This window comes from Strigops habroptila, assembly GCF_004027225.2.
Source record: "Strigops habroptila isolate Jane chromosome 13 unlocalized genomic scaffold, bStrHab1.2.pri S16, whole genome shotgun sequence".
In the NCBI taxonomy this organism is placed as follows: domain Eukaryota; kingdom Metazoa; phylum Chordata; class Aves; order Psittaciformes; family Psittacidae; genus Strigops; species Strigops habroptila.
The window spans coordinates 4,437,357-4,451,694 of NW_022651054.1; the positions used below are offsets into that span (position 1 = coordinate 4,437,357).

At 40.9% G+C, this 14,338-nt stretch overlaps 1 protein-coding gene across 1 annotated transcript in view; it reads right to left on the bottom strand.

Annotated features, from left to right (window-relative positions):
- The window catches only part of CLTC (clathrin heavy chain), a 33,738-nt gene that overhangs the window by 15,164 nt on the left and 4,236 nt on the right, over positions 1-14,338 (bottom strand). The window contains exons 2-14 of the mRNA XM_030472565.1: positions 9,585-9,792; positions 7,231-7,499; positions 6,728-6,889; positions 5,826-5,939; positions 5,259-5,432; positions 4,218-4,415; positions 3,359-3,559; positions 2,607-2,759; positions 2,175-2,297; positions 1,751-1,888; positions 1,473-1,637; positions 1,206-1,386; positions 124-287 (exon numbers count right to left, since the gene is read on the bottom strand). Coding sequence (XP_030328425.1) covers positions 124-287; positions 1,206-1,386; positions 1,473-1,637; positions 1,751-1,888; positions 2,175-2,297; positions 2,607-2,759; positions 3,359-3,559; positions 4,218-4,415; positions 5,259-5,432; positions 5,826-5,939; positions 6,728-6,889; positions 7,231-7,499; positions 9,585-9,792 — 2,250 coding nt within the window. The remainder of the gene's footprint in view (positions 1-123; positions 288-1,205; positions 1,387-1,472; positions 1,638-1,750; positions 1,889-2,174; positions 2,298-2,606; positions 2,760-3,358; positions 3,560-4,217; positions 4,416-5,258; positions 5,433-5,825; positions 5,940-6,727; positions 6,890-7,230; positions 7,500-9,584; positions 9,793-14,338) is intronic.

Here is a 14,338-nt window from a genome sequence, read left to right on the forward strand (position 1 = left end):
TAAGCACAAAGATTAAGACTCACTTGTATTTTCACAGAGCTGCCTCATTTTGCTGGTGACACACACCATGTTTTACCAGAACCCCAAACAGGCTAAGACAGTCCAATGCTTCCCAAACATTACCTTGAGGAAGTTTTTAACACGTTCTGGATCATAGCAGTTACTTTCCCTGCAGATTCTTTCCACTTCTTTAATTTGTCCTGTCTTGCATGCAGCTTGAATATATTTGAAGTGCACATCTGGATCCTGGCTGAAGTTTACAATAGAGCCCAGGAAATAAAACAAACCTCGGAGGGAAACAGTCAACATATTATTCTACTAAAGCATTTGATTTGGATCACTACTAGCTTTAAGCAAGGCTTCCAAGTTACAAACACATGAAAATTTGGATCTGACTACTGCAGAAGTTTACAAAGAACTGGAAGATTCAAGCACTGTAATTGTTTTAAGACGACCAGACTAGCCTAGCTGAGTTGAGCTTGTTGTTGTTCCCCATGTATTACACAGACTAATGTGTTACATGCAACTTCAATACCGATGTATCATCAATTGCCACAGGTCAGCTTTGTTAAAACATCCAGCACGTGCCTTCCATACACCCCCTAGACAGGAGGCAAGGAAAAGTTTAGAAAACCAAAACTAGTTGTGCCCAAAAGCTATCATCACACCTTTCACTAAAACACACAGTGCAAAAGCTGCTTGCCATGACCCACACTAGAGTTCACTGAAAGCCGATGCCATATAATACTTGACCACTTTAGATAAGTGACAGCCAAGTCAAGAAAGATTCACTTGGCCACACATCTGCAGAGATTTAACCACTGACATACTGCCATGCTGATGAGACTACGCACAACTAGTCTTGTTGAGAAATACAAAAGCCTGAAACCCAAAGGCTACACAAATTTAAGATTACCATTTCGGATAGAGGAAAAAGGCCAGCAGCTTCTTCAGTTAACTCTTTAGGTTGTCTACAGCTCCAAGCTTTTTGATAACATTTCAGAAAGCCAAAATATGCAACACTGATCACTGGTGCCCCTATTAATGGGGGAACTTTTAAGTCAAGTTTCAAGACAGTTTTCAGGCGTAGGTATTTAAGTTCAATATTGGCTTTCTGGATTTCAGCAGACAGACAGTCCTTCATGCACACACTATGATGAGGTGAGCACTAGCTCTTTTTGCTAGAGGCAAGGGCACAAACTTACCTTCAAAGCTCTTGAAAGACTCAAACAGCTCAATAAGTGACTGTGTTGACAGCTGTTCATGGTATTTTGAAGCTACCTGGACACAGATCTGCAGGTTCTGACGAATGTTAGCAGACAACATAGCACGCAGACACTCCAGAGAGTCTTCTACCGATAAGGAACCAAAATAATTCACTAACCACTGCAAAGACACAGAAGCCATTTTAGACCCAAGTAGAACACTCTACACTGAAATCAAACATAGACTCAGAATATATGATCTCATACCTCAGGATTGAGAAGATGAGTGTGAACTACTGCACGCTTGATGTCATATAAGTCTGTGAAGTGTTCAAGTGCTCTCTGTAGCAAGCCAGCTTTCTCACACAGCTGAGCTATGTGAGCCCGGTCATAGTGAGTAAACATTTGGTTTCCCAGTATAGCATCTGCAACCTAGAAGGAATATTGGAAAGTTTTCATTTAGATCCTGAATTCTAGCACTTAATATGGACCACAACACAGCAGCTCGTGTAGCCACAAGCAAGCCAGTAATTCTGAAAGCATACCTGAGGTGCATGCATGAGGTTCATCTCAAGTAAACGTGTTTGCAGGGGACCTTCCGAGGGACGATTATTCTTCAGTGCATCCAGCAAGAAGGCTGTACATTGCTGAATTAAATTATATTCCATGAAGACATCTACAATCTGGAAAAAAATTAGGCTTTTTATTAGAAGCTGGAAGCATATTTACACAAAGTAACATCAAGTGCAGCTTCCAAAGCTAAACTCTTTATTCTGGCACTGCACTAAGCTGTCATCTAGCATTCTTAACAACAGGTAAGAAACAGCATTGTCCTGGTACAGCAAATCTAAACTGGCAGTTAAAAAAAAAAAAAATAAATAAAATTTCTTTTTCTTGTGGTAAGAAAAGCCACACTCTTACCAATTTAAGGCCTTGAACTTAACATTTCATAGCAATAAAGTTACTTACTTGTGTTATGTCTGCAAGAGGCTCTTCATCTTGAACAAGCATTTGTGCAAACTGCTGTCCTTGATCAGGGCTGATTCTCATTACATTCCTCAGCAAAAAAATCCAGTCTGGAGTATATCCAACCTGAAGAGATAATGAAAAGTAATTACTCAGCAAGAGCACACACCTTGTTAAATAGAGAGCTCAGTAAAAGCTACTGTCAGTAGTTTACACAACCCAATCAGGATTTCCTCATTTGGTAAAGGCTACATATGGAAGTATGAAAGGATGTATGTATGAAGTCCAGCAGTAATTATTCATAACAAAACATTAGGCCAAAGTAGGCACTTACACAGCCTTTTGGATTCCCCCACAATTCCTTTTACCTACTTTAGAACATACACTAGTTATTTTTAAACACAGGACAGATATGGCAATTTAATTTCCTCTCACCTTCTTAGCATACAAAACAATCTTCTGGACTTGTCCCGTTTCAGCAAAACACTGGATGACTTTGTTCGGAACATTGGCTCTCAGATAGACACTAAGTGCTAGTGTAGGATCTACAGATTTCACAAGGTCTCCCAGCTCCTCTGAGCACTCCAGCTGTTTAAAAACATAAATACAGTCGGTCCACCCTGACCATACCATGCAATGCATTAATACCTTCTTCCTCATTTGTCTTCCTTTTGAACTTCTCTCAACAAAACCCCAAAAAACAAACCATAAGGCCCAGCTTGATAGCATTATCTGCCTCTTTCTGTAGTGATCTAGTGGACTCCGTTCCTTATGCTGTTCTACAGGAGTCAGAACTGTATTTGCAGAGCTAAAAAGAATCAGGTGATACATAATATCTGCATGCTTCTTCACCTAATTACAGAAGTGTAACCACAGCTCAAAGCATATGCAAGCCAGTATCCAAAGAAGCCTAAAGTTGTTTGGGAAAGAACAGCAGCAGTTCAAGCAGCTTTCCACACTGTAACTTTAAGTATAGAATGAGTGAAGCTCTTTGAATATCTGATTAATTCTCTTGCAGTAATGTGGGTCATAGATACAGGTAGAGTGAACATCTATTGCTCAACTGTTTGATCACACGAGGGCATTAAGGAGTTGAACGGTTGAGTTTTCCTGGGGAGGGGAGGAGGCTGCCAAGCCAGTACACCCTTTCCCTTCCAGAGCTCTGAAGGAATCCATCTCAAATTTACCTTATCTTCCTTTAACCATTTTTCCAAGAGCTGTTTGCGTCCCTGCTGAAGCACTGGTCTGCAGAGTTCCAGCGATTCATACTTATTCAGCTGCCCTTGGTCAAGCAGAATGCCAAAGTATTGGAGTAAAGGGGAAGTCTGTCCCGGCTGAGCTGGAACACTCTGGAACCGGCGTATGGTGTCTGGAGTACGCAGAATTCCCTGCCAGAAATAAGAGATGCACTTTAGTTTTCTGTTCAGCTATTGTGGCTTAGCAAGAGTTCCTCCAAAGAGCTGAGATTACAAATGCTTGCCACAGTGACACTGTTTGCCAGCCCAGAATAAGTCAGAAGCAGTACAGTTGAACATACTTTTAGACACTGCCTTCAAGATGTTCTAATATAAGACGTGCAATAGCAGCCTATTGGACTTGCTTCAGCAGCAATGCAAATTTAAGTTCGGGAGACTGTCCTACAGAATTAAGACACCATGTCCTTGCAAGCAAGTTCCTCTCACGTGAATTTAGTCTCTTAGTCTCTCCTTTTTATCCTGTTTCAGATGCAACCCCAGCTAGAGGCTGTCTTTTCAGAGACTTTTTTTAATCACTGGAAATGTAAACATTAAACCTTACAGACATTACTTCGTTATTTATTCCTTTTCCCTTCTGCAGACTTCATACAAGCTTTAAGATCTTCCAAGCATACAATCAGTACACTCAACACATAGCATACAGGTTCTTCCCAGGTACGTTAAGTACTACATTAGGACAGCAGCAATAATGAGATTCTAGTGTTGCCACTTCAGAAATTCGGTGAGCTTTATTGATGCAAGAAACTTAAGCCAGTGAAGTTCAGTAATGTTCTGAATATCAGTCTATTACCTTTGGGGCATTAGCTGCCACTTTTGCTGCCTCCGAATAGTTCCCTTGTGCAAACAGTGCATTGAATTTTCTGGCAAAGAGTTCCTCAGCACCTGCCAGGTTGTTGCGAACAGCCATTCGTAAAGCTAGGTCAGGATTCTGCAGCACATTTGTGATATAAGGAATAATATTCTCCTCTTCCACACACACTGAGAGCACCTGAATAAATCATCAAGGAAAACTTCCAGTTAATCCAAAGAAAGAACAAGCCAAAGGCTAAGCTAACCTCCAAGAGGAAAAGTATGGCATACATGAAGTTTTTCATCCCTTCATAACTGCAGTCTTGCCATTTTATTTAAGAAACAGACCTCTGGTTAAAAAGAACCTCTAGATCCAAATACTGCATCAAGGCAGACGATTAAGTTAAACTGAGGTATTTACAGAGGTCAGAAATACAGGAATATAAGTCCTATCTTTCTGTAACCTCCACTCAGTGTCTAAGGATAAACTAGGGACAAGTCTTCTACTCTGCATTACCAATGCTCAAACAACAACAATCTTTGAAATCAATTCAGTCTAAAGGCATAGCTGTAAAATGTCAGTGGATGTACAATGTTAGTTAGTTAAGTTAGATGTGTACGGAGATGAAATAGCAAATTCGGGGCTCAGAACACTATCAGACCTCAGATGTCCTGAGCACAGGCTTCAAACTTAACATATTTAAGACTTTCATTAGCATGTGCTCTGCAGGAGGATACAATTTGCCTCCAGAAGATGGGTATATTCTAGCTCCATTCTCAACAGCAAGACAGCATTTAGATTTACTGACTGCCACTACAAATCCCCCAAAATTATGCAACCAGAACTCAAGTTGTAGAAGACACTAGAAGTCAGACAAGCTGCACTCCTGTTCAACTATCCACTACTACCATATTCCTTATTCTATTAGTCTCACTTGTTAATTTCTGGAAACTTTTATACACTGACATGAACTCTACAGTGTTATCATTAAGGGCCAGCGGGATTAGCTAAACAAGTGGTTTCCAGGCCAAGCTTCCTTACTTGTCCCTTTCTGTTCACTCCAATAATTCCAGCTGTTGCTTCATGCTGAGCTGTAACAAATATGGTCTCTCCACTGATTCTGTTCATGTAGATACAGGTGCCAGTTTCCAGGTCATACAAGTGGATATAGCCATATTTTGTTATGAGAAACACCACATCGTGCTTGTCACTGATCTGCAAAACAGGCATAAACAAAACTAGTATTGCACAAAACCAGTAAGTACGTTTAAGAATCAGCAGACAGCTGTGCCACTTCAGGACAACTAGAAATGCTGTTATATTTTTACTTAATATTAGAGTACTATCACACCAGAATGATATTTTATAAGCTTGACATACAGTTAAATATACACGAATACTTCTTCCATAAATAAGAAGACGCTGCCTTTGAATGCTGCCTCAGTCGCCATCTTTACTTTAACACCACTGCAGCAGGAGCATTCCACCAGCTTAGTGCCAAGCCTCAGGCCAATATATTGGCCACCCAGCTTTCCAATGCCCTCTTACAATGTCACATCTCCCAAGAGAACTAGACATGTTCTTGTCTCTTGTTTACGGCTGTCGTACCTGCATGGCAACAGGAAAGTCATTTTGTGCTTCAGGAGGAAAGAAGACATCCACTGCTTTCTTTGGAAATGGCTGATTCCCAGTAGGTGGTGTGCCAACTTCAATGATATGGAGCTGTGCAATAGATAGGATTAGTCTGTTAGTTCTTGTATTTAATTTATGTAACAACAGATTCAACAACAAGGATACAGCAATTCTTTTGCTGCTGAGCCTTAATCCCAAGCTTATGCAAAGGATAAACTAAGTCAGTCTTCCTAAATATTTTTACTAGCTAGAAGTGTGGCATACTGTATTCATGTACTATAGATGAGGGAAACAGTTAAGCATGATCTTTAGTTACTCCTAGCTACTTGGAAGTTTAAGGATTCAGTAAGGTCACTTTATACACACTCTTTCAACATGGTTAACATTCCACAGTGACAGTTCTGAGGATGTTTCTCTGAATCTAACTTTAGTTTTAGTGTTTTAGCTGCCACAAAGTAGCTCACTTAATTCCAGTGCTAGTATTAGACCACTACTTAGGCTTTTAACACTAGCATTTCATTTTTTTCATCCAGTAATTTGGAAATAAGTTAAGCCTGATACTGGAGATCAGCATCAAAGAAAGATTACAACAGCTTTTCCCTTAAGCTTAGCCTGTGAAGCCAAGAGTCACATTTCAAACTGCTAATTAGGCTGGCCATGACATGCCACTTCACTTCATGAGCTCAAAACAGCTCCTGCTACATCAGGTAGTCCCTGCTGTAAAGTTCTGTATGCACCAGTTTTCATACGCATCAGACTGACACAGTCCCTCACTTTTTTCCTAAAGGCAACTTCGTACATTAAACCACTTGTTTTCATGGAAGCAGATAACCAGGGTTAGTCATTAAAGATTACAACATATTTAGAGCCAGTCTTACCTTACCCCCAGCCTGCCCTCTTACTGCAAAACAGAAGAGAGTAGATTCTTCAGCATTTCCTTCCATCTTGAACTGCGCGAAGCTAGCTGCATGTCCCTCAATTGGTTGTGACACTTTTCTATCCACAGAATATAGCTGCATTGCTCCCACAACACGATTTTGCTAGACAAGGCAGAACAAGAGTCAGGGATAACACACACTCGGCCGGTAATTTCATTTAAGTTAGTGTTAGTAAATATGTCATCATACTCAGCTGAAGTACCATGCCATGCTTCTCTTACAAAGGCATCACTTAAGACTCTGAACATAGTACAATGTTTATACCATTACTGTAAGATTTTGAGTTATTTATGTTTATTATTTGAAGATCAAGACAAGCATTTATGTTCCCAACCATGTTTTAGGAAAGAAAAAAAAAAAAACATATCAGTCCCACCCCTATAGAAGGAGGAAACAAGACAAGCTGTGGGCTTCCGTGGTAGGCCTCCCTAGCAGCAAGGTACCTGTGCAGATATGCCGGTTAGCAGTAGCCATTTCTGCTTAGCATCAGTACGGTAGTTGATGATCTGGCAGCCAGCAAGACTAGAATGGCGATCAAACATTTTCACAGGCTGGGACTCCCCCTCCATACTCCAATGGTAGACTGCATTATCCGTTACAAGGGCAACAGTATTCAGAGAGATCCACTTCCAGAAGGTGACATCATCTGTCATTGTATGAGCCTTCATTTTGCTCTTCATTTCAATGTTAAATATTTGAAGCGTCTTCCCAGCTAGAGAACACAACATTGTTAGCCAGGTCAGTTTCCACTAGTTACTTCAAGCACTGGTTAAAAGTCTATGAGCTGCACTATGACATTAAACCCTCATGACTTCCTTCAAGAAAGCAGTCATATACTGGCAATATCTTCAGTGACCAGCTATTACAGACCACACTCCTAGAGCTAATTTTATCAATTTGCCACTACTGAGCAATCAAAACAGATGTGGAATACAAGTTGGTAGGAGACAAGAGCTTCAGCTACATGAACAAGTTGTAGCTTGGTCTTGATGTACATGAAGTATTGTACAATAATGCCAAGTCTCTTGAAAGTTATGAGGAGGGCTATGCCAGCGTCATTAAAAACTATGCCCACATCTGTTTTAAGTATAAGAAAAGCACAACACAGAACAGTCAAGTTGGCAGAGGGCTTTTGTAACTCACTCATTAACCAAAACCCTTGGGTTGCACTAACAGGATACACAGCTACTGGCTGCAAACCCGACTAACATACTGTGCAAGGAAAGGAATCTAGTGACCAACACAAGCTCTAGAAGGTAAGAGGAAAAGTTCTCCCAATTACACAGAATGGTGCATACATACATCCTGAACAGCCACTTGCAGTAATTTCTACCAGTTTTTACAACACAGTGGCATATAAGATATTATTTTTTCCTGTTGAGAAGATAAGGAAGGTTCTGACCAACTTCTAGTTTTAGGCGACAGCTATTTAAGCACATGCTCCTGTAGCCCAAGATGAATACAAAAGACCATGTAAAACTAGGTGCAGGTCAGAATTTCTGCTACAGTTACTAACCGTACTCAGCTTGATAAAGTCACAGTGCCATACAGGCAAGTGCCTTCACTCACCAAGGATTAGTTTAGTTAGAAGACATCATTAGTTCAGCTATTGACCTAAGATGCAGAGTCAGGAGTTTTCCAGGGCTTGGAGAAGGCTGTCTAACACAGTGTTACTCAGGCTACATGCTAGCAGTTTGTTTCTGTATCTAGTACAGCTGGACCTCCAGAGTGAAGGGAAATGACATTCAGAGAACATCTATATGCTATGCAAGGTATAAGAGGCAAAATTTAGACTTAAGTCTAAATGGTCAGTCCTGATTATAAAAAACTTAATATCAAGATCCCAACAGCTTAAGTACATTCTGAATCTTAAGGATTTCCTTGTTTGGGAAGGCATGAAAAGCCTCTCAATTTTAGGCTTTCCATTGCTTAACCACCACTGTTCAGCCACATGCACCATAGATTTGAGCCACTTTATTCTGCTTTTTCTTGTCCTAAGACACAAAAGGAACTAGCATAGTCAATTGAAATAACTCACCGTCTGCACACGCAAGAAAGCATTAAAGTTGTGACAAAACAGTAGCACAGTTAAGTCAAACTTAGAAAACACTGAATACATATAAATCTTTCCATTAGCAACACATGCATTTCTAGAATGACAGTATTTAAGGCTTCTTGGGGAGAGACCAAGATTTCTGGAGACTCCAGAGGAATGCTTGTTCTCTGTACTGCCAGAGATACCAAGTTAGCTGACCTTGTGCTTTATTCAGCACACAAGTCTTTCCTGCATAGTTTAACTCTTCTTATCACTGACTGATAGAACTATGCACAAACTGGTACACTGGCTTCTTCCAGCAAGGCCAGACTAAGGCCTTCAGGAATATTTCTCCTCCCCAGTCTTAGTCTTCCTCTCTGTAAAGAGAGGCTTAGTTGACAGACCTTAGACACTTAGGAGATCAGCTCTCACTTCCCTCTAGCATAATTCCAGACTTGAGAATCCTTAAAGCCTACATTTCCCTTCCAGCTCTCCCTGTTCAGAAGCTGTAAGTATTCCAAACAAAGCAAAAAAACTCTCATCCTAATGATGAGCAAATACCAGAAAACTTCAACTGAAGCTTACTGCCCAACTCTCTTCAGAGTATCTTAAAACGATTTAAACTTGAGCTCCCATTAAGCTGTGGAGAAGCAGTAAGGGATCCTCCCACATAAATTGCCTGAGAGACTTAAGTCAGTCATAAACTAGTGTACAGAAAGCTCTCCATCTACTTCAAACATTTCTTTATCAAGACTTCCGTACCTTTTAATGCAATGACTTTACTGGCAGGGTTCATGATAGCACTGTCAGCTGAAATTGGTCTTCGAATGGGGTTGCTGGGGTCATTCATGTCAATGATCACCACTTGAGCCTGTTCTCCTACTTTCTCTCTTATGCAGATGAATTTGTCAGACTCCATTGTCAGAGTGCTGAACCCAATGTTTGCTGGGTTGATGCCCAAATTTTGGAGCTGGAAGAGAAAGAAAAAAGGTTTAACATTATGTTACTACTTCAGTATAGCCATGAACAGCTTTTGTGAAACTCACAAAAGATACAAGGCTTCACGCATCTTTTTCTGACAATACAATCATATTATGCAAAATGGCAGGCACACAAATTCTTGTGCATCTTCAGTTAAGTCCAGCAGACTTTTTAAGAAGCCCTTCAGCATTCAAATGCTTGATGCCTTGTCTTCAAGGTCCATTTACAACTTACTGTTTTGAGAACTCCACTTTTGGGCCCCTCATATGGTTTAAGGCACATTGAGCTTGCCTGCTCCTGGTAGCTGGGCTAGAGTTGCAGTACTCACTCTCACCAGCTTTGCTTCCAGAGTCCTAACTTATTCCATTGAGCTTGGCAGCTCTCACTATTTCAAGCTTAACATCACATGTGAGGTGAATGAGCTTTATCTTTATCCTTGTAGAGTTAAAAAAAGCTACCTGTGTAGCAATTAGCCTAGTCCTGTTTAGCAGCAAGGCTGTATACCACCCAGAAGGCAGAGCTAACATGAGATGGATACTTCTTGAAATTAGAAATGGCTCATCCACAGCCATGCTTCACACAGAAGATACCAGTAAACCACCTCCTCTTCTGCCAAGCCAGTCTGCTTCTGTAAGCCTTTAGATGCATCCCTTATAATTATGTTTTAGTACAGCTTGTAATAAAACACAGTTTAGTTAGGAACGTTTCATCACATTTGCAACAGGCTAGTGTGTTAGGATGTCAGCAGTGAAACAGTTTATTCCATTTTTAACAGTGGAAATGCAGAACAGTTAGTTCACTGCACATTCAGACACCCTGCTTCTGGGAGGATACACCTTAAAAACTCAAGATCGGTTTTTTACTGTTAGAGGAATTATCACTAATACATCAAATATTTTTCTTTCTGGGAAACAACTTCAAGCCCAAGGTCTCCCAAGAAGGGCCAGACCTTCAAAGCCATTTTAGTGTTATTATACTAGTTTGAAGCAAAACACTAAGCTCTCATCAGCTGTGCTCTGTGTGAGCTCTGAGGTGACCACGCCTCAGCTGCTCTGTTCCTGCCTACTTGCAGCTTCCGATAAAGAGGGTGGTTTACTACACTTCCCCTTTGCCATGGCTTTTAAGCAGCACATGCAAGGAATATCTAAGCTATGGCACACCAACTGAAGAGAACAAGCTTCATAAAGGGCACTTCAAAGTATGATCTATACTGCATAGTGAATCAAGACAGCTAGATGTTGGTACGGTTTAAAGCTGAGACTCCAAAGCAAGTCAGTTTTAACTCCTTGGGTTTGCTGAAGGAGAGAATTTCTAGATGACCCAGCCTTTGTGCATGGTTCTCTGGTAACACTGCGTTTAAGTGCTTTCTCCTAAAGGACACTATTTCACTGAAGCTACCTTTCTCTTAAGTGAGGACTTCACCATTTGAAGCTCTTCAGTCAGGTTTGAACTCTACCAAAAACCACATTCAGGGTCTCTAACATCTAAGGGTTCATTTCACAACTAGCTTACAGAACTTAAGGTCACCCAGCTTTTCTTTTTCAAAAGATTGAGATAAGACTATAAACAAAACAGATTTAAATGTAGTTCTTGAAATCAGACATCAAGCTAGTTACTATGACTGACTAGCCATTCTTCCACACCAGAATATCTACACTTCTGTGACTTAACACAGTGAATGGTTTCATTCAGTAACAGCTCCTTTTACATCCATCCACCTGATAATAAAGCCAGGAAACTTTCAGGTGAAAGTGTGTTATCAGCTCTTCCAAGAGAAAACTATTAATGCTACAGCTATTTAAAACGGTAGTGTTCTCTAGGCCTCAGACTCTGGTATTTATAGACCAGCTAGGCAGGGCTATATGCAACCCAGCCAAACCCCTTCAGGCGAGAAGGTTTAAAGATGCAAGACTTTCATCTGACAGAGCTGGAGAGACTTACTAGGATGTGGTGGTTGTTATGCTTGAAGCCCTAGCAAAAATAAGTGCAAAATCACTTACCAAGCACTCAATTTCCTTGCTAATTGGTATAGGAGGGTAGTTTCAGAGTGCCAAGTACTCCTTCCACCTGGCAGTAACTCACAACGCTATGCAAACAAACATTGTGGACAGAACAAATCAAAGCAGCAAGTCCTAGCAGATGGCAGACCTCTTTGGGAAGGCCTAGACATAACCACCAAATCAAAGTCGCTTAGATATTGTAAGACAAATTTATTTTGATCAAAACTGCCATCTGCTAGGTGTCACATCTGAGGTACCCAACCCTAGTCAGTAGTGGAAGATGGGGTCCTTTTTAAATTTAAAGTCCATTTTCAGAGGCTAGATATTTCTTTGAAAAATATTTAGTCAATTGGCACTGGAGCTCTGAAGAAAGCTTGGAGAAGCTTTCTGATGGAGGCAAGACCATTAGTGATGTCTTTAAGTACACAAGCTCTTTCTGCTAACATCTCATCTTTTAATCTCAACAGATCCAATCATATGAACCAAGACTGCTTCAAGCACCAAGGCAGGAAGTTGACTTGAATCACGACAATCCCTGCATTTGATTACACAAGAGCTCACCAGTCAAGAGTGGCACTTGCTTTGCTCAGCTGGTAAAGCTAATGGTAACTTTTCTTGACTGCACTCTGATCTGATGCACAGAACTCTTGTGAGTACAGATTGTTCCCAGAAGTATAAGGTTATTTTCTCCCCCACACAGGCTAAAGTTCAGAAGTGTTTATAAAGCTAAGCAAACAGTAAGATTACTATCAGGAAATGTGACAGGCTTTTACTATGAAAATGTCAGTACTACTCCAAACTCCTGAGTTTGCACTACAACTGACAGTACAGGGCTTTACGGCAGATTTTCTACCCCTTCTCCTCTGACCACAAAGGGAAAACACACCAAGCATCTGGTATTGCATTCATTTAGGTCCACCACCTTTCACCAATTCACAAGCAAGTATAAAAGACTGGAGAAGAAAAACAAGAAATCGTAAAATACTCCTACATTATACTGTGAAAACCACTTCCTTGGCTTTCAAGCAGGTACAAAAGCAGAACTTGCTAGCTGTGCTTGGGCAACCAGTTTACAGTGCAAGTTATTTTACACCAGCATCTGTTAGCAAGTTCAGTTATACCAGTTTCCTGAAAGCATATTGAGAAGTGTTCTATGAGTTAGCTGCTCCATTAGGGTGGAACCACAAAACAGGTTGCCAGAGACAGCAGCATCTCTTCAATTCAGCACATATGACACCCTGAAGGACTCATCTAACCCAAGGCTGGATATTTCAGTCAATTGTGGGCTGTACTGAATCATCAAATTCTGTGATGATTTTGATATCAACAGCATTGAGACGTGAATCATTATAACATAGTAAGTGAAAGTCTGATTAGCAAAATTATTTTTTCACTGGAAGATGATTCAAGTATGTTCTTGGTAACTTATCCAGAGAAGTTGCCCTATTACATGCATGTTTGACATCGAACTGCATGGTAAAACTGCTGACAAGAGTCTCTTTGTTGACCTCTTCCTGGAACATTTGCTTTCTTGTGACAGTTTGCTTAGCTGTCAAATAATTTCTCCTTGCCTACCAGGAAGGGCACAGAACTGCTGAGTATGCATTTCACCTCGATTCTCACACTCAACAGGATATAACCACCATTCTTGTAGCCACAAGCAGCTGCTCAGTCTCTGCCCAGATATTCCTTATCTACATGCAGCTAGAAATCACATAGCTAGAAGATGACTGTTAACGGAAAAATGCCCAGTCTTTGGAGAAGCACACAGCTCCCTGATGTGCAGTGAGTCGCATTAGCTCTATTGCAAGGCCATGCTTCGTCCAGCTTTGGACAAAGGTAGACACCTGACTACATTTCACCCATTCATTTAGTTCCATACATGAAAGTTAGCAAAGCAAGCACACCACACAAGATTTGTATATGCACTGATCTGTTTGAGTTACCGCAAACAGATCAGTGTAACATGAGTCCCACAGCCAGTCAATGGCTCCAAAGCACTTCAAGCTTACCAGTACGAGGTAAGAGTTAGTGTTTGTGACAGGCTAGGAAGTTATGTTTTCAACAGATAAGAGACCTCTATACTATTCAAGAGCTCTTCTATTTCTATATCCTTCCTATTTTCTGCCTCACCCTCAATGGGCTGAGGTAGCCATCCGGTCTCAGCAGCCACAGGCAAGCTGTGTTGTGACTATTTCAGCTACAAGCCACAGCTGAGAACATGCGGGCCAAAACTCGAGTGCAGAACCACTGGCTTTCGGTTCCATCACCACAGCCCAGCACAAAGTGCTAATGAGCACGCCCACCTAGACAAGCAGGCCTCTTGACTTCAGCACCTGCTGTGAGGTACATACCAAGAAGAATAGCTTCTAAACCACTTAACTAATTGTTCCTATCCAATTAGTTCACACACACACACAGAGCTCAAGGCACCTTGATTCTTCACAGCATTTTGTTACCGATTCTCTCTCTGCAAGAACACTCCAAACTCACTGGTTTTAGGAATTCAGATCCACTAACATGAAGAGGGCAAGA